General features: G+C 43.9%; 1 protein-coding gene and 2 long non-coding RNA genes across 5 annotated transcripts in view; 2 read left to right on the forward strand and 1 right to left on the reverse strand.

Annotated features, from left to right (window-relative positions):
* Positions 1-26,478, reverse strand: part of PRR5 (proline rich 5) — a 76,674-nt gene that overhangs the window by 2,741 nt on the left and 47,455 nt on the right. For all 3 annotated transcript variants that reach the window (XM_079975369.1, XM_079975370.1, XM_079975371.1), the window contains 6 exons: positions 16,227-16,307; positions 12,935-12,983; positions 11,020-11,077; positions 9,832-9,923; positions 8,075-8,215; positions 1,417-1,555 (listed from right to left, as the gene is read on the reverse strand). In XM_079975369.1, coding sequence (XP_079831495.1) covers positions 1,417-1,555; positions 8,075-8,215; positions 9,832-9,923; positions 11,020-11,077; positions 12,935-12,983; positions 16,227-16,307 — 560 coding nt within the window. The remainder of the gene's footprint in view (positions 1-1,416; positions 1,556-8,074; positions 8,216-9,831; positions 9,924-11,019; positions 11,078-12,934; positions 12,984-16,226; positions 16,308-26,478) is intronic.
* LOC307215845 lies at positions 11,058-23,919 on the forward strand. Its single transcript, XR_013838669.1, has 3 exons — positions 11,058-12,453; positions 22,278-22,397; positions 23,374-23,919. It is a non-coding gene; the product is annotated as an uncharacterized lncRNA (long non-coding RNA).
* LOC307217394 lies at positions 24,667-25,447 on the forward strand. The gene is made up of 3 exons (XR_013839590.1): positions 24,667-24,836; positions 25,007-25,146; positions 25,315-25,447. It is a non-coding gene; the product is annotated as an uncharacterized lncRNA (long non-coding RNA).

The raw sequence follows: 26,478 nt of genomic DNA on the forward strand, positions 1-26,478 counted from the left end.
ATCTTATCTCAGCCTGGAGACGGCCACAGCATCTCACAGTGCCTTACAGTATGGATTATTTGGACACAGAGATCCCAAATTGGATGGGGGGGGACTGCATGTTGAGATTCCTGCATTGAGGGGGTTCCTTCCAGCTTTACAATTCCATGACTCCAGGCCTTCTCAGACTAAGGTCAAGTGATCTCTCAATCAGTTTCAGAGAATTTTCTAACTTCTATTATCAATTTCCTCTTTGGGGGAAAAAAAGTATATTCAGGCCTGTTCTTCCTTGAAGAGCTTAGGTGAGTGAGATGACAGTGGTCACAACTTTCAGGCAGCTGAGGCTGTCCAGCTGAGTGCTGTTTCATCAAAATAGCCACAAGGAGGCAGCAGCTTAAAGCTGTCACATGCAAAGGAACAAATGCCAGCTCTTTCTCTTGCAGGCGAAATTATTTTCAAAAAGGGTATAGCGTGACCAGCATCTTTTCCATAACCAGAATCTGCCTTTAAATAGAAGAACTGACATAGAAGCCCTTTTCTTTTTAAGCGTCTTTTACTTCTTTCTGCATCCTGTCTAGCTAGGATGTTTGTAGGATTATTTCTGTAAATTACTTTGGAATCTGTCTTAACAAATGATGGCAAATAAGAAAAAAGCTGATGATGTTGTAGATTCACCTTTCTGACTCTTTTTCTATGTATCCCTAATATTTACCTGACAATCAGTGGCAGAAAAGGGGAAAAGGAAATGCAGCAGTGCTACTGGTTTGCCATGTCAGAGGTCACAGCCCCCAAATTAGAGGCCAACCGCGGGTAAAATTATTATGGAAACTTTGTCCAACAGACAGCTTCCCAAACTTGCCCCAGTCTGAGAGCAGCGGAAGTGTCTTGTGGAAAAGAAGGTTCATTTCCTCTCAGGCTTCTCTCTGGTAGTCAACCGCATAGACAGAACAGTCCATTGCTCTTCATAGGCTGGAAGCACTCTGCATGTCTGAACCACGGAGGTACCGCAGTGCCATTCTCACATCCTTCTACCAGTGTCAGAAAATATCTGAGGCTCTTTTCCAGCACCCACTGAATGTTAGCCCTAGTTTGGCATGAAGTTCTCTAGCCTAACCTACTCTACCAGCTTGAAGTTGGGAAACCTCTGGCTTGGTCCTGGGCCAAGTTCATGGAGAGAGATTTTACGATGCATATTTTGCTTACCTCAGACAACCTCTGCCGTCTTCCAGCAAAGAAGTTGCATTGGCACAAAGGCCCTGCCCCTAGTTTATCATCCAAGCGAAATCTCTTAGGTAAGCTGGTTATGGAGGACATTTTACACAGATGCCTAACTTTGGTATAGTTGTGCAGTCCCACCCAGAAAATTATACCATGTTTTGTGGACAAAAAAGCACTTCAACAGACATATTGTGTTTTAGAAGACAGTATGAACGTTACCTAAAATGCAGGATGAGTGTGGGATAGGCCCATCGCTGGAATACAAGCCATAGGTGCCCAAGTAAGGAGAAACAACCTTCTGCAACAGGGCTTCCAGTTTCAAATAGTCTTCAGTCACCCCTTTTGATTCATGAACACCCTGAGAAACACATGGGGGGGGGGAACACAAACGTCAACATTTCAGACTTAAGCTATCAATCTTTGCAAAGTGAGGCTGGTGTACTTAATGGCTGTCAGGGACATGCATTGTTTAATTACAGCTTGTGTGTCACATTCTGCAGGATTTGAATGAGAAACCTTGTGGATTCTGTTCTGGTTCCTTGTGATCCTCGGATGAAGGGCGGGATAGAAATTGAATGAATGAATGAATAAATGCTGGTGCGGGAAATGGAGGGAGGAATTGCAAACAGTTCCAGCCTGGTCTGTGGATTGCAGTGAGCCAATCCCTTGTTTCTGCTTGATCTAAATCTGCACTCCCTAGTCTTGACACAATAGCTCACTCAGTAGAGCACGAGACTCTTAATCTCAGCAATGTGGGTTTGAGCCCCATGTTGGGCAAAAAGATTCCTGCACTGCAGGGGGTTGGACTAGATGACCCTCGTGGTCTCTTCCTACTCTACAACCCTGTGATTCCATGACATTCATAGCCAAGATAGTGCAGTGGCACTGAGGTCCTGGATAAGGGCATGAGAGACCCAGGTCTGAATCCCCACTAAGCCACAATGCTCATGGGGTGATTTTGGAGCAGTCATTTCTCTCAGCCTACTTTACCTCCTAAGGCTGTGCAAGGGTAAAAAGGGGGAGGGGGAGTACCATGTCTGCCCCCCAGAGCTCCTTGGAAGGAACACATGTTCACAAACTCACTCACACAAGAGGCCCCCATTTGAAGATAAGCCCATGTTCCAGCCCAATAGTCTCATTGTGTAGGAGACAACCCTATATTCCAGACACTTCCCACATTTTGTACAGAATGCAATGCCCCATCATGGTTCTCAGGATGTTGCACTATTGCCATGGACCACTAGGTGTCAGTGCAACGCAAGAGTTTGGGTTTGTGCTAATTCGGATAAAGTTATAACCATAGAAATCCCCCCTCCCAGTTATTAGCTAGAGCAAAGTTTTTTTACTTGTGGCAACCATATTAAGGATGACAATTTTACATTTTCAGGGATGCCCTGAAACACTTCTAGTAAACTAAACAATTACTTTGTCTTATTCCTTTTTGTGAAGATCAGTAGTAAAGTGAGATAATCATAGAATTGCAAAGTTGGAAGGGACCCTGAAGACCACCGAACCCAACCCCCTGCAATGCAAGAATATGCAGCTGTCTCATACGGGGATCGAACCTGCAACCTTGGGGTTATCAGCAGCACACTCTAACCAGCTGAGCTATCCTGTGCCTTTAACAGCAGCCTGACATGCAGAAATGAAGCTGGCAAACCTTTTCCCAGCCCAGAGACAAAAGGACGGGAGAAGCTTTCAAAAAAGAGTCACAGCCTTTCTTGTCTCCTTGCAATCTACTGCCACAACCACCTGCACAATTCCTTTCTGGCCAACTATTGCCACAGGTCTTCCAGAATTTCCTGGGAATTGATTGCTCCTCTAAAATTTTAAATGTGGAAAATTGGTAGCCGTTTGTATATACATACATACGCACCACTTGCAAGTTGTTTAACGGTGCCAGTGCACGGTTTCCCATGATGACTATTTCAGGTCCAATTGCCGCACAGGAGTACGCAAACTCTAAATGAATAATGTGGACTTTTAAATCCAGAAACTGAGGGATTTACAGGTCTGTAAATAGCCACTTGCCTGGTTGTTTGTAACAAGGAAGAATCACTGAAGTTGCCTGCAGAGATTGCTTTCAAAGTGAGAGTTGGTTCCACCTTACTTAGGGAAATCTAAGCAAATGTTATCCCTCTTTAATGTTTTATTGATTCTTTCACACAATGCGGCAACAGACTTGCAGGTGATAAGGAGCTGTAACAAGTGCTTTAAATGTGCAATGAAAACACTCACAAACTGTTTACAGCTATTCAGAATGATAGCTCTGTTAAAAACAAAGCACACATGCATCATTGCTGTGGCACACAGGAGTGATAAAAAATACCTGTAATCTGCTGTATATAGTCTTACTCCCCCCCCCCCGCCCCAAGCTGATGTTTCGTCAGAATTAGAACTTGGTGGGTCTCATAGTTTAACTGGAAGCCCCTAGACTTTAGCTGCAGGTCAGGGGGCCCAGCAGGAAGGAGTTAAATTACTCTACCCCAATGCAAATTGCTGCCTCTCCAAGTCCTTTGCTAGACACAGTTCTATGATCTGACCTGATCTCAGGTAGGATGCTTGGAAGTTTTGCAGAAGGCAGGGCTCACCTGCTTATTCTCTGCCATTTGCTTTATTTAGTAGGGGGAGTCAACAGCTTTCTGGTGCCTGAGGCGGAAAATCTCAAAGACATACTAATGCCAGACATACCAAATCAGTTCAAGACAGCTTTTTCTAACCAGCATTAGCTCTTTATTTATTCAAGATCATTTTTATTCTTCCTTAACACGTGCATGTACACAGAAGGTATTTGTATCTAAAAATATAAAAGCATAAGAGACTATGCCAGATTTAAAAACCACGGAGTCAAAAACTTATAGCGGCTAATGGAAAGCTCACCTAAAACAAAATGGCCCAGGCTGAGGTTTTTGCCAATCTTGTGATACAAGACCTTAAACTGGGATGCCAGGGGCTGAGACCTTCTGCATTCAAACCACGTGCTCTGCCCCTGGTGTTTTCCCTAGAACTTGCTTTACACTGCGGTCAGACCACTGGGCCAGCAAGCTCAGGATGATGCACTTTACACCTTGTTAATTTAGAGATGGCCGTGACCCTGAGGGTCATCTGGCCTGACCCCCTGCAATGCTGGAGTCTCAGCTATGGCATCCATGGCAGATAGGGCACAATGTCACAGGAAGTTCTCCTCTGCAAGTTCCACTGAAATGTAGCTGCACAAAAGAAACAGCTCCAAAAGCTTAAAATCACTATTTAGGGGGGAGGTTTCCCCAGAAAAGCTCTACAATTTGGCAACCCTAAGAATTAACAAAGCTATGCTAGAAGCTTTAGAAAGCACGTTTAAAGAAAAAACCACCAATGTACATATTTCTGCACACCTAGGGAGTCCCCCGAGTATGGGCACGCCCTTATTTTTGGGTGGCCCTGTTTCACTTCCAAACTGAGATGTGCTTAACTACCTGGTTTGAATGTGTGTATATCTCCAAGCAGGAAGCAGAGGGATTGGCAAGAATCTACTTTAAACGGCTAAGTTTGGCTTCCTTAAGTTTCTTTGAAGAGATATCCTATGCAGTGCTTTGAAGAAGCATGAATGCTGGCTTGACTGCTGTCGAGCGCTTATGAGGATAACACCCTCCCACCCTCTCACACCTATGTTCCCGGACTAAAACATTCATGAGTTTTTCATTTTGATGGGTTTCAGCTTTCAAAGGCATTTCCACAGCCTTATCCTCTGTGAATAACTAAATCAGTTTGACTGGTGTTTTTTCTTGCTTTTGAAGTATGACTAAAGAAGCGGATAGGAAATCTCTGTAAAGTTGTAAAGAGCAACTTTTTCTGGTATCTTAATAATTAGGTTACTACCTTTTAAGCTAACACCTTCAATTATTTTTATTAAGAATACAGCGATGTTTGCTAAGGGCAAATTCTTGTCTGTCACATAGAAGCCTGGGTGTTTTTTAAATATGCAATACATGCTACTATTCACAGAAGTGTACATTTAAAGGCACAATTTCCTTGCAGCTGATTCTCCATGGTGTGTTCAACCCATGCGACTTCCTCAATCACTCGGGAAGTGCATGTTTAAAATTACATTAATGTCCCTTTAAACACTCAGGGCCAAACCACGCAAGGCACCACACATGAAAATAAATGCTTAACATTGAGGCACCAACAGCAGATTTTCAAAAAAAGATGCATAGGGTACCGTGGGACCACAGTGCACCCAGGAGTCCTAACCTTTCCTCCTGATGTCATGATCCTGGTGAAAACTGCCACCTACACCCTACTGCTGGTGTCAGTGGGAGTTCCCCCTGCCCAAGGTTACAGCAGCAAGGAAAGGGCTGGGATCACTGGGATCAGAACTTGTAAGAGTTAAACTTCCCCTGCCCGTGCACTGGTGGTTCCAGGGGAAACCGCTCATCCCTCATGACTATTATTCGTTGTTTTTTCAAACATCCTTGATGAACTTCCAAGTGACACATTTAGCATCATGTCTTGTTTGATCCCCAGAAGAGACAACTAGGGAAGTCTTTGGCCCTTGCTTCTAAGTATTTCATAACAACAGGCAAATGTACAAAAACAGTAGGACTCCATGCACCTTTGATTGAAAGTAGGCCCTACTAACATTTGTCTGGGGGAAAAGGCAGATAGATGTATTAGGTGCAACAGAGGGAACTCTATGCCTGCCGTGCCACATCCGCACACACAGACTGGAATTGCCTTCTAAGGAGCAAGCGTCCCTAGCAAAGGCTTCCAAGTAAATATGCATAGGTTTGGGCTAGTAAATTTATATGACAAAAGGTTATTATAGGATGACCTCTCCATTAAGAAGTTTCTTGCAAAAAAACACACCTTGACGTGTGCTTTATATATTGTAATTTTATGTTGTGAACTGCCCTAAGATCTACGGATGAAGGGTGGTGTTCAAAATAAATAAATAAATAAAAAAATAAATAAATAAATAAATAAATAAATAAATATCCAGTTTATGGCTTCATGGGATAGCCTCTGAAGGGGAAAACAATGCCTTGAGGTGTCATTAGCTTGGTATGAGTGACTACAAACTCAACCCTTCCTACTAGGAATGAGCTCAGGATCCGGGTGAGGTTTCCTTATTGTACAACTAGCACCTTCCATCCTCTTGAACTTTCAGTGCTGTCGGGGGACTTCTGTGGCTGGCTATGGAGCTGGAAATTGCCCTTGGAAGTGGAATCCGTTCCAGCTTGACCTCGTCCTCTCCTGAGCTGTTCCTGGCCCACTTCCAGGCATTCACCATGCAGGATTCTTGCATTCTTTTACACTGTGAACAGAGCTTCCAGTGTTCTCCAAGCATGTTATCTATAATCAGGGTTTACTCTGATGCCACCGGTGACAGGCATCTTCATTGGCCTAATGGGGAAGAACTCTAGCTTCGTGTTCTGCCTTCATTCATGCCCAGTTGCACAAACAGCCCTTGCTATTTAATACAAGGCTCAGTTAGCAGAGGAGAGCATTCAAAATTAGGAACTCCCATGTGCAGTCTGAAATAGTACAGAACATCCTACCACTTCAGGAGTGAATCCCACCTCCTCCTGTTGCAGGTGGCCCCACCCAAAAAGGATGTTGTTGGTATAGTATGGAACAGGAAACTTTGACTGAAATTGAACTGTGAAACTAAAAAATGTAACTTTTATTGACTCCTCCATTAGGATTTACAGAAGAGTCACCACCGTTGTTTTCTCCATACACAACACTGAACCCAATGGTGGTAGCTGCTGACATGACAATTCTCCCTGGTAATCTTATAAAGCAGAGGCGAATACATACAAAGGGCCCCAAAACGCTTTTGATATGGTCTCCTCTCTATTACAGGCCACACACAGCTGTTTTAAAAGTACAAGCCTACAACAACGACAAAGCCCAGTGTTGGTTGCAATAAAGTTCTCCTCCTGCCACCAGGCAAGATAAGAGCAGATCGTGAGCAGCTCGCTTGCCATGCCTGCCTGCCTGTGTGGTATGCCACCATATAGTAAATGGCCTCCTATGTCCACATTTTGTTGTTCATGTAAAGGCAGGTAAAGCAGAGGAACAAAAGAGCATGGCCTTCCTGTAGCCATTTGGCTTCCTTTAATCTAGGGGCCAGGTATGGTCAGTTTCTGTATTCTCCACAAACTGGTTTATAAGACAAGTGTATTTCCTGTGATAAACCAACTTTATCACTAACCAACTTTTTCTGTTTGCAAACCATCCCTTCTCTGATTAAGGTAAAGGTAAAGGTACCCCTGCCCGTACGGGCCAGTCTTAACAGACTCTGGGGTTGTGCGCCCATCTCACTTAAGAGGCCAGGGGCCAGCGCTGTCCGGAGACACTTCCGGGTCACGTGGCCAGCGTGACATCGCTGCTCTGGCGAGCCAGAGCCGCACACGGAAACGCCGTTTACCTTCCCGCTGGTAAGCGGTCCCTATTTATCTACTTGCACCCGGAGGTGCTTTTGAACTGCTAGGTTGGCAGGCGCTGGGACCGAGCAGCGGGAGCGCACCCCGCCGCAGGGATTCGAACCGCCGACCTTTCGATCGGCAAGCCCTAGGCGCTGAGGCTTTAACCCACAGCGCCACCTGCGTCCCATCTTCTCTGATCACTTAATAGTAATTCTTACATCATGGACCACCACATTCATGGGTTCTGGCTGTGCTGTGTGGTGCAGGTAATGGCATTTTGCCCCAAGAATCAACATACACAATGCCCTTCTCAATGAATGGCTTCTTGTTACACAGAGAGTCACCAAACAGAGTGAATGCAAGCAGCTTCTAAGAGGTGTCAACACCAGTAAGTCCTTTTGAATAGTGTGTTGCGCTAAAGTCATGCACAAACACAGAATCATATATTTGAGAAAAATCCGTACCTGTAGGATAAGTAACATCTGAATAATGGAAGGAGGAACCCTCGCTCGGGAACGGGACAAGGCATCTTCCAATTTAATATTGAGAGTTATAATATTCCTGAAGTGCAGCAGAGACAGTTGTCGGACAGAGGGCTCCTTTCCCTAAAGAGACAATTGAATGAAAGTTGTTTTCAACACTTGTCGTTTGCTTGCTTTCAGATTAATTTGTGGAAGCCAGTTAAGCCTGCTTAACTGCTTAAGTCCTTTTGATTTAATGGAAGATTCCCTAATTTAGTCTCAGCAGTAAGGAACACAAACTTTATGTACAATCAGGAGATAAGCTGAAGAACAATGAACAGATTCTGCCTTTATAATATTCCAAATAATTATGGGAAAATTACCATAGGAACCTTTGTGATGGTATTTACTTTCATTTTTTAAATTTATATAATCCATCAAAATGGCTGATTTCTGCCATATATGTTTCATAATGTAAAAATTAATGCAAAGATAATCAAGACTGGTTATATCAATTCCATTTCTAGTTTTCAATTTTTGGGAGGGCATATGAATTATGGAGCAACTATAATTTCAGCCACAAGAAATACATTGGTTTCCGAGCACAATTCAAAGTGCTGGTGCTGACCTTCAAAGCCCTGAACGGCCTCGGTCCAGTATACCTGAAGGAGCGTCTCCACCCCCATCGTTCAACACGGACACTGAGGTCCAGCTCTGAGGGTCTTCTGGCGGTTCCCTCACTGACAGAAGTGAAGCTACGGGGAACCAGACAGAGGTGCCCTCCCTGCGGAATGTCCTTCCTTCACATGTCAAGGAGACCAAGAACTACATAACTTTTAGAAGACACCTGAAGGCAGCCTTGTATAGGGAAGTTTTAAATGTTTGACATTTAACTATGTTTTTATATGTGCTGTAAGCTGGCCAGAGTGGCTGGGGATACCCAGCCGGATGGGTGACATATAAATAATAAAATTGCTATTGCTGCTGCTGCTGCTACTACTACTACTTTGGGCAAGAGTTTGGTTAAGGAGATGGATATATATAATAATAAATATTTGTTTTTGTATGGAATGTGATGACATTGGAAATGCAACAGAAGTATTTTGGGCCCTCCAAAAGTTATTGTCCTGATCTATTAATCCTTAGTACTTGAATTTCTGTAGTTCTATAGAAATCCTATAACTGACAAATTCTATGAAAATTATAATCTGGATCATTTTATGTGGGGATAGATATTATAAATAATATTAATCACAGTGGTGAATTTAACTCATGTTTCTTAGGATATTGTATTTAGGAATATTGTTTTCAAACCTCTCTAAAGTTACAAACTTCTTTGACACTCCTCTTAGTTTCGAAAGTGGCTTGTGATAGTCATAGGACGGATGAGTGGTGGTGTAGAAAGCTAATCCCCAAACCTCATAACTCCAAATAGCCCATGGAAATGCAAAACAAATCAACTGATTCTCTGGATCCTAGCCAGTTATTTTGGAGGTACTGGACACATCTAGGCTGAGAAAGTGGTGGGACTTTTTAAAAGTTCAAGCTATAATTTTCTAGTGACACTGTGAACATCATGCTATGAAGAGAGACACGCCTACACAGGCAATTCTCCGTAATGAAAACACCCCCCCCATGTGTTTGGCAGAAGTATTTCCTCATCTGTTGTCCCGCTGTGATGTCTGGCTCTTGGCTGATCAACCTGCAGAGTAGCTTCTTCTGGTTTTTCCTGATTCTAAAGTAACAGAGCAATATTTTACCTGCACAGGATAGAATATAGCCTGAAGCATGGGCAGGACATCACTGAAAAAGAAATCCCACGTTTCAGCCAAGGTATCCAGAAGTTTCTGTCCTACAAATTAGGAGGGGGGGGGGGAGTTAGTCCAAGGGCTCATACTGAAGAGTTCTTTTTAAAAAGGTATTTTGTACAAAGGTGGAAAAGCAAACTACCAAATATATGCATTATGTGCCACATCAGAACTGTGAATACGCTGAGCTTCTTGTTTCTTTAAAATACACGTGAAGGAGGGAGCTCTTTTCCATTTTCCCTTTGCATACATTTGAAAGACAAACAGCTAAACACAGAGATGAGCTTTGTGCGGCACAACTATTTAGTTTGTGGGTACCGTGGATGCACAAGATGGTATATGGCATACTCACTGTAGAGTCTTGTGTTCATACCACTGGGAATCTCCTTCAAACATGAGAGGAAAGTTCATGCAGAGATACAGGAGATTTATTTGCTGTGCAAACTGTGAATCAGGCTTAATAAGAGCAAACCCTGCCTCTTGAATCAGGTAGATTTTGTTCAAGCTCCATTTGGTGAGGCCCGAATAATTTTGTACCAGTTCAACAAAGTGTGCATGAATTAACGACTGTTTGTGTGTACCCTCCTTTTTAAAAAGCAATAAAACCAAGCCCCTGAAGGGCAGCTGATTAACATCCTCTCCTAAATTAATAAGATTCAAACTTACTTTTTTTGCGGGTGTGTGAGGGGAGGGGAGATTTATGTGCAACCCCTGAGACACGCCCCCCCCCCCCCCCCCGCTGCGCTTTAAAGTCCCAGAGAATGGCCTTAAGTCACAGAATGGAGTTCCAGTGCAGGGAAACATATGGAAATGGCTATGAGCTCTTTGACAGAAGAGTGGAGTCTAAGGGAAGGAACATTCTCAGTGAATTGGCTTCTGTAGTTTTTCACCGATGTTCACAGGACTATTTAATCATAAAGAGGTTTATAATTTGAGGGGAAAGGTAAAGAGCCACACGGGAGGCTGCCGTTTCCTCAGCTGATGTGCCAGACCAACTTCATTTCCTTGTTCAGCAGGCAGGAACATTAAACGACTGCTGGGGCAGAAGCAGGCTGTTGTTCTGGTCTGAAGCCAGTTGAAGAAAGAGTTTTGATTTGGGTGCGCTTTTGGATCAAGCTCCGCAGGCACAACCTCAATTACCTTCATAAAACCGGATCTTGTCCCTCAGGATCACCATGCCTTTTGTAAGCAGCTGGTTCTGCAAATACAACATAAAACAACTTTCCATTTATGTTATGCTGCTTCCCTTGAATCGTTGATAGATTATTACTTCCATATTTTAACCACAAGGTATTTTGGTTTTTTTAAAATGGCAGTTCATTAGAAGAGGGTTGCTCACAGCTTCTACTGGGCTACGTGAACAGTAATTGCAATGTATGGGATGCCCCATCTTAATATTTATGGTGCTGTGAAAGCAGGAAAATTAAACCTGGAAACAGACAATATGCAAAGAAACTAGAATGATATAGTGTGGATTTTACTGGACTGCATAGCCTGGGTCAGATCCTGCTTTCCTTTCAACCCCTCACATTACTCACTGGGGAACATTTAGTGTAGGATTATTTTAAAAACCTTGTGCTAACTCACATGACTGGGCTGGCTTAGAAATCACACGCTTGCATGGTTTTTTTTTGTCACTTTCTAATTTTTGAGCTTGTAGAAAAACAACCACATCTTCTTGCAGTTCTGAGGTGCAATAGCAGAAGATGCCACCAGCCACTGGCACAGCTCCCTTGGCAGAGTCTGCTGAAGCCAGCAGCTGCAGAGCTGTAGAAACAGTTGCCAAGGCAAAGGGGAGGCAACTCGCAAGCATGCAAGCTCCGGATGTCTTATGAGGAAGTTGCAGGGGGATGAGATCTGTGAAGCTTGCTGCTAGGTATTTAATAGCCAGCAAGAAAGGGAGGATTCCTCTGCATCTTTCTCAGCTACAATCCACACAGAGCTCAGGGAAAGAGAGGAGGAGGAGTTAGCCAAGGATAAATCCTGTTTTCTTTGACTGAGCATCAAACCACAATTTATGGGAGGAATTCACCACAGTGCTAAGGAGACTGCTCCATCAGTGCAAGCCCCATTTAGCTCGTGGAAGTCCTTGCACGAGCTTCTTCTGTTGGGATTAGCTAGTTGAACCCAGCCCTATGGCTAGCAGCTGTGTCAGGGTCCAAAGCATTCCTTAACCTTAGGTGTGGAGCTCCCCTAGTTTTCATTGCAGCCACAGTGTGTAGGGAGAGGAGGTTAAACTCCTCTGGCCTGAGCCAGGTTCCCTACAAAAGTGCCCCCCGTTAGTCTTTCCATGTTATGTTGGCCATCTTTATATCATAATTTCGAAAACGTCCTTCAAATATTTCCCCCCTAAATTTTAGAGACATGACTTGAATAAATAAAACGGAACTAATTTATAACAGCATCTTCTGCATGTCTGTCCTGGTCCCTCATCTGTGCCAGACTGGAGCTGGTGCACCAAGAGTGACAAAGCTCCTACCTGCACCGTCAGCCCTGGCCAGGACTTCTGCTACGGTGGTGGATCTGCTGCTCTGCTGTGCCCTGCTGCTCCCTGACCTCCATCGGAATTGTTCTGTAAGTCCTATTAAGTTCAATGGGACTGACTCCCTGCTAAGTGTATATGAGATTGCAACCTTGGTTGTTTTTGCAGTTACTCTGATATGAAGTCACATTTTTACTGGGCCGGCACTAGTGTGCTTTGTGTAGGTCCCCTTCCCCTTAATGGAAAGGGCACTCAGCCTTGTAAGCTGCCAGCTGCTGCCTCAGCTGACACAGGTTGACCACCCCTGTGAGAATTAGGTCTCGGACCGTGCCGTCTATAGAAGCAAACCGAGGTCCCTCAGTATTCTTTTTGAAAACCCTTATTTTAGAAGTGAAATATCTTCAGGTCTTCAGGTCAGGACCAGTGTGATCAGGCAAACAAACTCTCATGCAAATTTTTCATATTAAAACCTCTTAGGTTGGAAGCGTCTGCTGTCAATAGTTTTGTTCAGCAGACTGCTTCAGTGAACAGCGTGAGGGAAAAGTAAAAGACTAAAAAGCAAACTGTACCAACCTGTAAATATTCAGTAAAAAATGATCCCAACTCAGTTTTCAGTAGTTGCCTGTTCCAAAGAGGAGAATAATAATAATAATAATAATAATAATAATAATAATAATAAATAATCATGTGACCATCACATTGTGCTGTACATGCACCATACTTTATGGCCAGTGAATGTTCATGCAAGAGTAAATGTGTTTGTCTATCAAAAATGGCACAATACCTTGTTAGATCATAGTTGAACCACATAACACTTACTGAAATAGTGGCACTGGACAAAATGAGCAATTCCACATGGGAATGCTTGTTCTGAAGTAAAACAACAAAAACCTGCAGATTGCATCCCATCTAGTTTGTCCCTCAGTGTTGTTGTTGTTTAGTCGTTTAGTCATGTCCGACTCTTCGTAACCCCATGGACGCCAGGCACACCTGTCTTCCACTGCCTCCCGCAGTTTGGTCAGACTCATGCTGGTAGCTTCAAGAACACTGTCCAACCATCTCGTCCTCTGTCGTCCCCTTCTCCTTGTGCCCTCCATCTTTCCCAACATCAGGTCTTTTCCAGGGAGTCTTCTCTTCTCATGAGGTGGCCAAAGTACTGGAGCCTCAGCTTCATGATCTGTCCTTCCAGTGAGCACTCAGGGCTGATTTCCTTAAGAATGGATGCGTTTGATCTTCTTGCAGTCCATGGGACTCTCAAGAGTCTCCTCCAGCACCATAATTCAAAGGCATCAATTCTTTGGCGATCAGCCTTCTTTATGGTCCAGCTCTCACTTCCATACATCACTACTGGGAAAACCATAGCTTTAACTATACGGACCTTTGTTGGCAAGGTGATGTGAGGCTTGCCAACAAAGTAAAGTAAGTAAAAAGTAAAAAAGTAAGCCGAGCCTAACTTTCCTGGTGCCTTCAATTTTAATTGAGAAAAACAAAAATAGCTTAGATATTCAAAACTGCCCATATACAAAAACCCTGATGAAAGAGGCAGGAGCTGCCTTTGTATTGGGCAACAGCCACAGCAGAGGTTAGCAAAGGAATTCTGCAGTGTGCTTTGTCTGTTACCAGCATCTGGAAGCAGCTAAAAATACCTCAAAGCTTGAGTCACTGATATCCTGCTTTATCACAATTTCCTCTCTCTTCTTGTCTTCCTCAATTTTTCAGCAGACTTACTCTTCCAGCTCCATTCCTCGCCCCCTACAGTCTAGCTTCCACCCTTTGCACTCCAAAAAATGTCCTTGCTAAGTTCACGGACAATCTTCTTGTTGGCAAGCCCAAAGGTCTCTTCTCTCTCTTGCTCTGCTTCGTTGCCTTTGACACAACTGATCCCTCTCTCATGTGTGGCCCTCTATGCCTTAGACTTCCACCACTCTGGCAGCTGTTTTTCCTATGCATCAGCTCATTCATTCAACAATGTTAAAAGCGTATTTGTTATCAAATTCTGTTCTTCTTATACAGTAAATATCTAAAATTCTTACCAACATAATCAGTGCAGGGGGGAAGATATGTCTGCTCCCAAAAATACAGCACAGGAAAGAACAACAATTCCAACTAGCCCTTAGGAAATGCAGCAAAGACCTTCAAAGGACAGGCTTGTTTCAGCTTTACCAGCCATGGAAAGCTTTTCATGGTCTTATCTTCCTATCCTTTCCTTTTACCCTACCCATACAAAGTCAACCCTAGACTACAAATAATAAAAAATAAAATATACCAGATTTGTTTAACTCCTAAAAGTGGCCCAGCAGAGGATGAATAGAGTGTTCTTCAGTTCTTTGCCAGCCTCTCTTATAAGTAGAAAACAGACTAGGAAAAATATAGAGCAAATATAGCAACCTGGTGAAGGAGACATGGAGCGACTGACACCCTTTCTGCCAGCTCTTGGCTTTTATGCTGTACCCACAGGAGGGAACACGACCCTTATCTAGAGCCAGGGTAGAAATGCAGCGGGGGGCTGGCAGGGGAATGACAGGGGCATGCAGTGCTCCAGGCTTTTGCTGCAAGCCTGCTTGCTTTGATGCTAGGCAGGGCGAAGGCACAGCATCTTTGTCCACAGCCAGCAGATAAACAAAGAAGGCTGCTGGAGGAGGGGCATCAAGAAAAGGATAAAAGGCATTATCGCTTATAGCAACCACATAATGGATTTGAAAGGTAAAGGTAAAGGTACCCCTGCCCGTACGGGCCAGTCTTGACAGACTCTGGGGTTGTGCGCCCATCTCACTTAAGAGGCCAGGGGCCAGCGCTGTCCGGAGACACTTCCGGGTCACGTGGCCAGCGTGACATCGCTGCTCTGGCCAGAGCCAGAGCCAGAGCCGCACACGGAAACGCCGTTTACCTTCCCGCTGGTAAGCGGTCCCTATTTATCTACTTGCACCCGGAGGTGCTTTCGAACTGCTAGGTTGGCAGGCGCTGGGACCGAGCAGCGGGAGCGCACCCCGCCGCAGGGATTCGAACCGCCAACCTTTCGATCGGCAAGCCCTAGGCGCTGAGGCTTTAACCCACAGCGCCACCTGCGTCCCAATGGATTTTATTAATTTTTATGGATTTTTATGGATTTTTATTAATTTTTATTAATTTTTATGGATTTTTATTAATTTAATGGATTTTACTGTACTGTAAATATGTCTCCGTTACCTACAGCTAGGGCTGGCCAGCCCACCCATCAGGCAGCCTGAGGCAGCTGCTTTGGGTGGTGAATACCTTGGGGCAGCACCCTTGGCTTGCCTGCCCCTGCTGCCCGAGACAGGAGGAGAAGCAGTGAGATCTTGCAACCCCAGTAAGTGAGGCTTCAGCCAAGGGGCACAGCTCATTGTCATTTCGCCTCAGGCGGCGAAACAGGACTGGCTGCTGCTGTCTAAAGGAGGGTTGATGATTAGCCCTGCTGTTTTCTGGCACCTCTGAAAAGTTGCAGGGCTTGTATGAAAAGGGAAAAGCACAGTGAGGTGAAGGAGGAAGCTAGAAAGAGCATTGCATCATCCTCTCTTCAACTGTATGAACTTTTCAGGGGCAAAAATACGGTAACTACCCTCTTGCACCCCGGGGTGCTGCTAACACAGCCGTTTGGCTTCACCCCTGGAGGCACACTCCATTGTCTCTCAAGAAAGATGGAAGCCAACAGCAACTGCAGAGCCTACATTAATTCCTTGAGGAGGGCTTGCCTTTGTGCACATCTCTGCACACTGTCATTGACACCAGTGCCACTATCTCAATAGTTGGAATAAAGTAAAATGGTACAGATCACTTATGAAATAATGACCGTCCGTGGTGATGACTGTGTCTTGGGACAGGTGTATAATCTGATGATCTGACTCACCTGACTCCTTCATTCAGATTGTAGAGCTCGTGTTCTGCAAGACCTTTTCGCTGGAACACAGCTATGACTCCATTATGGATACTGCAAGAAAAAGGTACATTTGTGACAAGCTGCACAGCATTTAACTTAAGATTTCACAACCTTTCGTTTTTAGGCATTCCTAACAATTACTTCCAAAGCACAGAAAGTGAGGGGTAACCCACAAACCTGCTGGAAGTAGCATGGTGAAGAAGACAGAACAGATGGAAATCAGGCTGGAAGAAAAGATGGAGAAGTTCTAACTTCTAGTTCTTTTTGATAAAGCATGTAATGGATGGAATACTGGACTAGATCAGGGAAAACTTGGGTTCAAATCCCTGCCCAACAATGACAAAACTGAGTGACGATTTGAAAATCCCTCTGTACAGACATAACCATCAACTATGGCTGGGTACACATTACGATCTTAAAACTCAGCTAGATTATAGAATAAGTGTAGAGTTGGAAGAGACCCTGAGGATCTTCTAGTCCAGGCATAGGCAAACTCAGCCCTCCAGATGTTTTGAGACTATAATTCCCATCATCCCTGACCACTGGTCCTGTTAGTTAGGGATGGTGGGAGTTGTAGTCCCAAAACATCCTGAGGGCCGAGTTTGCCGATGCCTGTTCTAGTCCAACCCACCTTGGATCAAACCTGCAGCCTTGGATGTTATCGGCACCATGCTCTAACCAGTTGAGCTATTGTTGTTCTTCTCCATTCAGACTGAAGCTGCTTTAAGGAAAAAATGCTGCATTTCATAATACAGGATAGATATAGATTGAGCTTGCTTGAGGAAGGGCAGGATACACGTGATATTTTATTAATGGTAATATTGCAATATTTGATGAAATATATAAAAGATGCAATCATGAGCAGAAAGCAGTCTTTGGCAGAGCTTTCCCCTTGTTTGCCTCAGACAGACCCAGGGAGACAGCAGGTGAGATGATGATAATGTGAGGGCCCTATTCAAGCCTCTAGCTGCTCTTTGGCAGAGGTGCCCAAAAAGTCTTTCCCTTAATCTCTGCTGGCACAGGAGAAAGGATCTGAGATGCATTGGGGGGAATACAGGATCAAGGGCGAGACGGGAAGCTGGGCTGAACCCCTGGATGGATTGCCAACCACCTCTCCTATTCTGTGCTTTAAGGGGAAATAGACTGCAGAGCGTTTAGTCTGTTATGCTACTGTAGTGCCATTCGTATTTTGCACAGTAGAGAAAGTCAGCACTTCAATCATGCTGCACACCTTAAAGGACAAAAAAGAGTTCCTGTGTGTAGAGGAAAGTGGTGGGATTCTTTGCTTCAATAATTGCTGTGTTTGCATGACCTTTTGCAGCGGTCGCAGCAGCTCATCACCAAAACATGCTTCCAGTTTCATGTTGAGCCTCATTGTTGAGCAGCAAGTCCAGCCTCATCATCCCATTTACAGGAAACTGTAGCTGGCAGGCCAGGGCAATGAGGCCACTACCTAACCATGCAGAAATGCATGAACAGATAAAAATAGAAGATATTGCTTGGTTTTTCTCTTCTCTCCCCATTCTTCTTTCAGCTGATAAGCGTTTCAAAGCTGGTTCAGTAGCTCTTTGTCTGAACTCCTCTCTCAGAGACACACAGAATGGAAACACTGGTCAGCAGGTTTGGGACAGCATGTAGATACACTCAATGGACAATTTGAAAGATTTGAGGCTAGATGTCTCTGCAGACAGCAGTACAACTCAGGCGCAATTCAGTTCAGAGAGAAAATGAAATACATTCAGAATATGAAATATACTTTCTGCCACCATTTTGCAAGCATTTGTTAATTTTAATGGAGGTATTCAGATTTGTTTGAAGACAAAAGGGTTTGTTTCCACCAACAAATTATAGTAGGACATCTGGGGTACACAATTAGGCCAACTAATTATAAGTTACTCCACTGCATTCCATCCTTTGTGCAAAGAAGCCATTTTAGTCTAGGTTGAGAGAGTTCAACTTGCCCAAGGCCTCCTCATCAGCTTCATGAGTAAGAAAGGATCTGAAACTGGGTCTTCAAGTCCAAAGCACTCGCTCAATTCTTTTGCTTTGGATGAATCAACAGGACTACGGTTCTCTTTGTTGTTGTTGCTCATCCTGTCTGTCAGATTTAAATAACAACCTAGCTAACAGAATTCTGCTTCTGAAGCTTATAGGATTATAATTTTCTGATCTGTGATGCTTTGCATTGCATATTCCTGCTCTATAAATGACCCAGTGAAACACTTTCGATTCACTGGCTTTGGGAGAACAAAGTCCTCCTTCCAAGGAGGGATATAATCTGCTCTGGATATGTAATAGTCACAGCATCATAGAATTGTGGAGTTGGAAGGGACCCCTGAGGGTCATCTAGTACAACCCCTTGCAATGCAGGAATCTCATTTAAATCATAGTCCAGTCAAAAGCTGATCTAATTATTTAGCAGGTAACGTTAGACTGCAGGTAGAAGTTAGCATTTTTGAAAGTCCTTCACATCCCAAGTACAAAATGTGGGAGAACATTAAAGTAAAATCAACTTCTCCAACTTAAAAGGAACTCTTCTTTGTGTTTCTTGCTGAACATAACCCAGCTCAAAATAACAATGATGGGAGGTTGTGTTGCTTAAATGCCAGGCCAGGTCACAATCCAAAGGTCTTCACAGCCAATTCCACGAGAGGAGTGCAGCTTCTAAGTCCCCTTCGAAGAAGCAGCCCCTAAAATTCAGGGATCTTCAGAAGTGACCCCCATGCAGTCTGAAAAGCTCTTCTGGAAGAGAAAATATCTCAAGACACCCCCACTACTCAGGCACAAATTCATTGGACCAAGGACATAGGATTAGGGTCTCTTGTCACCATTGTACAATTTCAATATCCTTTTCTTATTTCTTCCACCAGCAAAATGTTCCTCATCATAATGTGTGGGTTATGTATTATATTATTATGTACATATAATATATCTTTATGCATTACAAAGATGGTATAATTATTATAAAGCATCAGATGAAACACTGCTCAGGTCCTCCTAACTATTATTACTTTATAAATTAATGGGAGGGGGAACAAAAGAGTCTTGGTGTCATTTGTCCCCCACTTGTTCTACATTAATCGGTACCTTAAATGGCTCACAGATCTGGGGAAGTAGTGAGATGCTTCAAGGAAAGTTCTCTCTCTCTCTCTACTGAAAACTCTGATTTCAAGGAACACATTTCAAGGAACCATGGGCCATGCAGGCAGACTCTTCTCACACTGGCCCAGGCACCAAAATCCCTGTCCTACCACCACACTTCATGAAAACCCAGCCATCTACCATACAATACAGGTGTGATTTGTTTGTGAGCAATACCTGAGCTGAGGTACCATCCCAAGGCAGCATGGTGAGGAACGGGTGTCACTCAAGTAAACTTTTCTTCTTGAATTACCAGCTTGGCTTTAGTTTTCAGAGCAGAAGGGAATGGAAAATCCCTGCCCCACTCCTCCTAAAGCAGGTCTGCGTCTATCTACAGAACCTACAGGTTTTTCTGCTAAATGGGGATTATACAACTCTGCCTCAAACTGCTGGACATATTTTTTAGCTGATTTTGCGCCCACCCCCTCGCCTGAGCCCCTGGTGGGAGCCCACCGCACCACCCCCTAGCTACGGCCCTGGCTGGATCCTCAGCTAGTCCTGCTACCATTGTGTGATGGAAACAGTCCAAATCCAAGCATGTCCACTGTGCAAGCTTGTGAGCTGGTGTAGCAAATCAGCATTCCCTGCCCTCTCAAGCAGGGTCCAGGGTCTTTGAAAGACGGCATTTCCTCATATAAACCTATCTGAGTTCTGAGACCTTTGGGAGAGACCCTTCTCTCAGTCCCACAACCCTCTATGTTGAGGCAGAGTGAGGCAGGTAATATGATGATGATGATGCTGAAGGCCTGTAGCTGCTGGCTACCAGTTTCAACTGCTTTGTCCCCACCCATATTTCTGCTCCCTGGGAGACCACTCTCCCCGCATGCGCTGGCTCCCCCCTTCCCTCCCTGCAGACTATGTTGGGCAAGTTGAACCAGCTGTGGAAACTCTCATTAGCCACACAGAGCTATCAAAAAGTGAGGGTGACAAATTTGCAAAAAGAGTAAGGGAATAAGAACTCCCAAAAGTGATAGCATTCTTCAGCTTTAATAACTGCCACTTATTCATAATTGATTAGAGCTGCGTAAGAGTAAGATACTGCGCAACACTTGACATCTTCTCAAGAAGCTATACACTAATTATGGTAATGTGAAGATGCTGAAGTCAGCAAATTAGCCCCCCAGCTCATTTATATGCACAAGACTTGTGATTAACATACTTTGCAAATCTTTTCTGCCGTGGACCCCAGTAAATGACTTGCAACCCAAGATCTAAGCTAGGGGTGCTCTGACGCCCGCACAAACTTAAAATGGCTGCAGCTACGACATGAAGTGTTGATAAGGATTCCTTGCAGTCTCTGCTTACAGTTTTTCATCAAGTAGGACTCAAGCCTGCTGCTATCTGCATAGTCCCCATTCTTACGGACACTAAAGTGTGAAGGAATGGAGGGAACTGCCTTTCTATGCCATATATGCACACACAAAAGATGAACATCTCACATAAAAGTAATGTTGCATAGCTTTCTTGTGCTTTGAGGGAAAGAACTGACAGAAAAACTATTTTGATTTCACTTCTGCTGATCCAGGCCTGGTTTCTTTTGAATGGGTCGTGTCCTTTGCTCCTATGGTATGTTTCTTTGTTTAGGGAAGCTTTTAATGTTTAACAGAGCACACTATTTTAATACAGTGGTACCTTGGGTTACAGACACTTCAGGTTACAGACACTTCAGGTTACAGACTCCGCTAACCCAGAAATAGTACCTCGGGTTAAGAACTTTGCTTCAGGATGAGAACAGAAATTGTGCAGCAGCAGCAGCAGCAGCAGCGGGAGGCTCCATTAGCTAAAGTGGTATCTCAGGTTAAGAACAGTTTCCGGTTAAGAATGGACCTCCAGAATGAATTAAGTTCTTTATCCGAGGTACCACTGTACTTGTTGCAAGCCATCCAGAGTGGCTGGGGTATAAATAATAAATTATTATTATTATTATTATTATTATTATTATTATTATTATTTTGCTGTCTTCTCATTTGTTTTAACCTTGTACAGTGGATTATTCTGTTTCCCTGAACTGTAAAGAAATAACCAAGCTAAGGATGTCTTTCTCTATAAGGACCTGGAGTTTGGATCCCATGAATACGTAGATAGCAGAGCTTTTTAAACTGAGGTACCCAGTTAAGGACTATCCATTTAAAACTGGCTTTGCAGACCTTTTAAGCAAAGGTCTGATTTTACAAGATTATTTCATACACTTCTTTAGAATCCATGAAATACAGGATATCATATACAAACAAATGCTCTAAGTAACATGGTCGTATTTGGGTACGTTGCTGTCAATTGTTTTGCAGAAAGGGAGGAAACTGGTTTTCTGGGACTGGGGGAAGAGGGAAGAGGTTTCAGGCATAATCCTGCTCTCCTAATGTCCAACAACAAGCCCTTGTCCCAGTCAGCTCACAACAGAAGCAGGGAAAGAGCAACGTGTTGTTTGTGACAGGGAAATCCAGGACTCTGTCATAGACAACTTGGGGAACTGAGTGAAGGTTTGATGCATCACAGAAGAGTCTCAGTGGCAAGGAGGTTGAGTGGTTAGACCAGGTACCTCCTTCTCTCAGATCCTGTTCTTCACATGCAGTTCAGCAGCGAGGGTGGATTTTGGCCTACATGATGTGTAAAATGTCTACTTACTTGCACTGCTGATCAATTTCACCATTTTAAGACACTTGTCTTTATTCAGGTTTATATTCCCCTTCTTTCTACATCATTGTCTCTTCCTTCCCCCCAACCCTCCAATACTACCAGTTCATCCTACAAGCAGCCACTGTTTTCTAAGGGGCACAAAAAAGGAAAACAAACAAATATCCTATCCTTTTGGTCTTAGAAATTAGGCCAAAGATCAGAAAGCCTGGAATTCATTTTTGCTATTATTATCTGTTCTGTTTTCAGCACTCTAGAGCTTATTCCAGTCCTGCCCCACTTCAACGAGCAGCTAAAGACTGCACAAAGATAGTAAAGAATCGAAGTTATTTTAATCCTATGCAAATTTTGAGTGATTAAATGAAACTGGTAGGTAATGTATTTATGCTTATATTTGCTGTTAGGTTGGTTTGCTTGTGTAGGTTGTGAAGCAGGCAATGTAAGCTGTTTTGAGGATTCATGGGAAAGCTGAAGAGGCCATGAAATTATAAAGTATAAATTTGCACAGCAGAAACTAGGCAGAAGGCTTGCTTTGATCTGACAGTTTCACATTAGCTTTGGAATCAAAGGGAAATCCCTACAGAGAATGAAAGCATGCTAGGAATTCCAAAAGCTGAGACCAATTGTGAATCTTAGGCAGGCCTGGGGAAGGGACAGTGCCAAAGCAGCTGCCAATCACCTGATGTCAATCTTGTCACAACTAGAAGTGGTGTGAAGTCAAGCCACAGGTGCAAAAGAAAGCTTGGGAGAACTCAAGAGTGTGAAGGAAGATGTCAGGTGGGGGCTCTGAGTTGGAAACTCAGGCCTGGTGAGCCGGATCAGTGCTGGGTGGAAGGGTCTTCATCACTGCATTTAATGCATTTATTTTATAAAATTTATATGCCACTTCATTGTAAAAAAAAACACCAAACAAACCTCCAAGTGGTCTTTGCATCAAAAAAACCCCAATTTCTGAACCAGGTCTGCCAAAAATTCACATTCTGGTCCTTGATCTGCCAAAGCTTTGTCCTTGGCTCTGCCTACGGACCAGGAATTTTCAGTCACAAGCTCACATCCTTAACTGCAGCCAAGAGTGCAACTTTTTTTTAAGATTACTGAAAAGAAGTGGAGAGATGAAGCACTTACAGAACAGCATTGACGGCCAACAGGATTTTTTTTAAATTCTAAATGATTTGGAGAACTTTTCAATTTTGGGTTCTGAAAATCGATATATTTTAACTGGATCGTCTTGTTGATGTATTGCAATTTATAATGAAATGGCCATTGGCCATAAACAATAAAAGTCTGTCTGACTGAAGCAGTTGCAGCTCCTCTCCACTTTATCCTTATGTTCTTTTCTCCCCAGAGGGTGGCTGGATTCAAAAGAAGACGGAAGTTGATCAGAAGACAGCAAAAGCTGTTGAAATTTGCTCTTCCATTTAACAATACAGGTGAAGGAGCCCTGTGTGATTTTACAACTGACCACCCAATGGCTACAGAGTGATAGGACAAGTAAAAGAAAAAAGTGAATGCCATAGACTATAATGCACTTTAAAGGCCTGTAACTTTCTGAGAAGACTGCCCGAAAGACAGACATATTGAGGTCTTCTTGCTGAAAAACTTTTAGTGTGTTTGTATTTTCTGTCAAGTAACTTTTAAAATCAAAAGTTAGTATCTGAAGTTGGTATCTGAAGAAGTATGCATGCACACAAAAGCTCATACCCAGAACAAATTTAGTTGGTCTCTAAGGTGCTACTGGACAATTGTTTAATTTATTTTAAAATCAAAGTTTGCTTTCAATTGGAAACTCTGTTTGTCCAGAGAGACTATCTTATGGCTTCTAGGAATACTACTGCATAGAGATGGTGAAATGAATAGTTGACAAACTGGGACATTTCCTAGGAAACCACTCTACTGCACTCAAGTTTTGAACTGGATTTTATGTACAGATTATCTAGTCAATATAATAAATATATTTATTAGGTCTGCAATATTGAGTTAAACATTTTAAAAGGCCCCCTGGATTAATCAGGTGACAATCTGGCTTTTGGTTTTTTTTACAAAATGAATTTTTATAGCAGATGTACACAAATTTTGAGAGGCACTTTAAGGAGTGGCATTGCCTCTTCTCTGCTGTACAAGACAGAATGTCTCTTCTAAGACGGTGCTTGCTGTGGCCTGGGTATGCATTGCGTAAAAACAAAGTATGTTTCTCCCCTTCCTCAAAACTCATATGCACACACATTTAATTACCGTATTTTTCCTTCTATAACACGCAGATTTTTTCTCCTAAAAAGGAAGGGGAAATGTCTGTGCGGGTTATTGAGCGAATGTGTGGTCCCTGGAGCGAATTGGTGCCAGGGGAGGCAAAAAAAAGCAGGCAAAAATCAAATCGCGCGTCTCCTAGAAGGGAAACTTGAAAAGAGGAAGCGGCTGCTTTCCGGCATTCTGCCTCAGGGTCTTACTGCCCACCCAGCTCTGTTTCCTTGCTGTGTTTGCTCAAACGGAACAAAGAGCAGGGAAAGCCCCTCCCCTCCAGGCAAGCAGAGGGGAAAGCTGAAAACATGCAGGAGGGAGAGAGAGAGAGAGAGCAAGAGCTGGCTGGCTTGGGTGGGTAGGTGAGGGAAAACTTTTGCCTTCCTTTCCTCCCTACCCCTCTCCTGCATTCTTAGCCAGCTGCTTCTCTGCACACCCCTCTCCTGCTCCTTGTCCCTTCTGTGTTTTTCCTTCCCTCCCCACTTAAAATGTGGTTAAAAAGCATGGATCCACATGGATCCTCAGGATCTTTGCATTGGGTCAGCCCAAATTCACCATCAGATCACATAGCATGTCCATGGCTACAGCCTGCCCCCCCCCCAAATCACGCACCCACTGTTGTCTGGGGCTGCAATGATGCAAAAACGTGGTTACAAAACATGGATCTACATGGATCCTCAGGATCTTTGCATTGGGTCAGCCCAAATTCACCATCAGATCACATAACATGTCCATGGCTACAGCCTGCCCCCCAAAAACCACACACCCACTGTTGCCTGGGGCTGCAATGGTGCAAAAACGTGGTTAAAAAGCATGGATCTACATGGATCCTCAGGATCTTTGCATTGGGTCAGCCCAAATTCACCATCAGATCACATAGCATGTCCATGGTTACAGCCTGCCCACCAAAAATCACGCACCCACTGTTGCCTGGGGCTGCAATGGTGCAAAAACGTGGTTAAAAAGCATGGATCTACATGGATCCTCAGGATCTTTGCATTCAGTCACCCCAAATTCACCATCAGATCACATAGCATGTCCATGGTTACAGCCTGCCCCCCAAAAATCACGCACCCACTGTTGCCTGGGGCTGCAATGGTGCAAAAACGTGGTTACAAAACATGGATCCACATGGATCCTCAGGATCTTTGCATTGGGTCAGCCCAAATTCACCATCAGAGCACATAGCATGTCCATGGCTACAGCCTGCCCCCCCAAAATCACGCACCCACTGTTGCCTGGGGCTGCAATGGTGCAAAAACGTGGTTACAAAACATGGATCCACATGGATCCTCAGGATCTTTGCATTGGGTCAGCCCAAATTCACCATCAGAGCACATAGCATGTCCATGGCTACAGCCTGCCCCCCCAAAATCACGCACCCACTTTTGCCTGGGGCTGCAATGGTGCAAAAACGTGGTTACAAAGCATGGATCCACAGGGATTCTCAGGATTTTTGCATTGGGTCACCCCAAATTCACCATCAGATCACATGTCTGTGGCCACAGCATGAAGCACAAAAATGATACATCCACTGTTTCATTCAGAATGTTTTTTCCCTTGTTTTCCTCCTCTAAAAACGATGTGCGTGTTATGGTCAGGTGCGTGTTATAGAGCGAAAAATACGGTAATTTAAGCCATTTTTTTGTGTAACAAACAGCATGCTATTTTTTTGCTGCAACAACAGGCTATCCTAGCACTTGGGCACATACGGTATATGCCCAATATTTGCCTGGATGCAAATTAAGTGAGCAAAGGCCTTGCATCTCACAAGTCAGTGTCACTTCAGGTGGCTAATCGAAACAGCTAAGTAGTGCCATATGCCACGGGCATTAGAGCAGCTTACCTACAAGGCAAGAGAAAAAATAGACCCCAAGTCCAAATAAGGAAGGGCTGGCCACTGAGGTCACAAGGCGTTACCACGGGGTTTGTGTGTGATTAAGGAGTTTGTCAAGGTGGATTCACAGACTAGGGAACAGCAAGCAGTAGCTCCAGGGCCAAATCAAGTCCGCTATCAGTAATGCTATTTTCTTGCCCCCTTTAGTTGTCTATGCCTACCCCTGACCTGTTATGCTCCATCTCATCCTTAAAGTGGCCCACCAATGAGAAGCTCAGAGTAAAGGAAAGCAGAGCGAGTATATTGATTTGAGCCACTGGTTCTTGCTAGCCTCTGCAGGGCTGAAGGACCAGACAGCTCTGCAAGGGTGTCTAGGTG

The sequence above is a fragment of the Podarcis cretensis genome (assembly GCF_951804945.1).
Source record: "Podarcis cretensis genome assembly, chromosome: 5".
Lineage (NCBI taxonomy): Eukaryota > Metazoa > Chordata > Lepidosauria > Squamata > Lacertidae > Podarcis > Podarcis cretensis.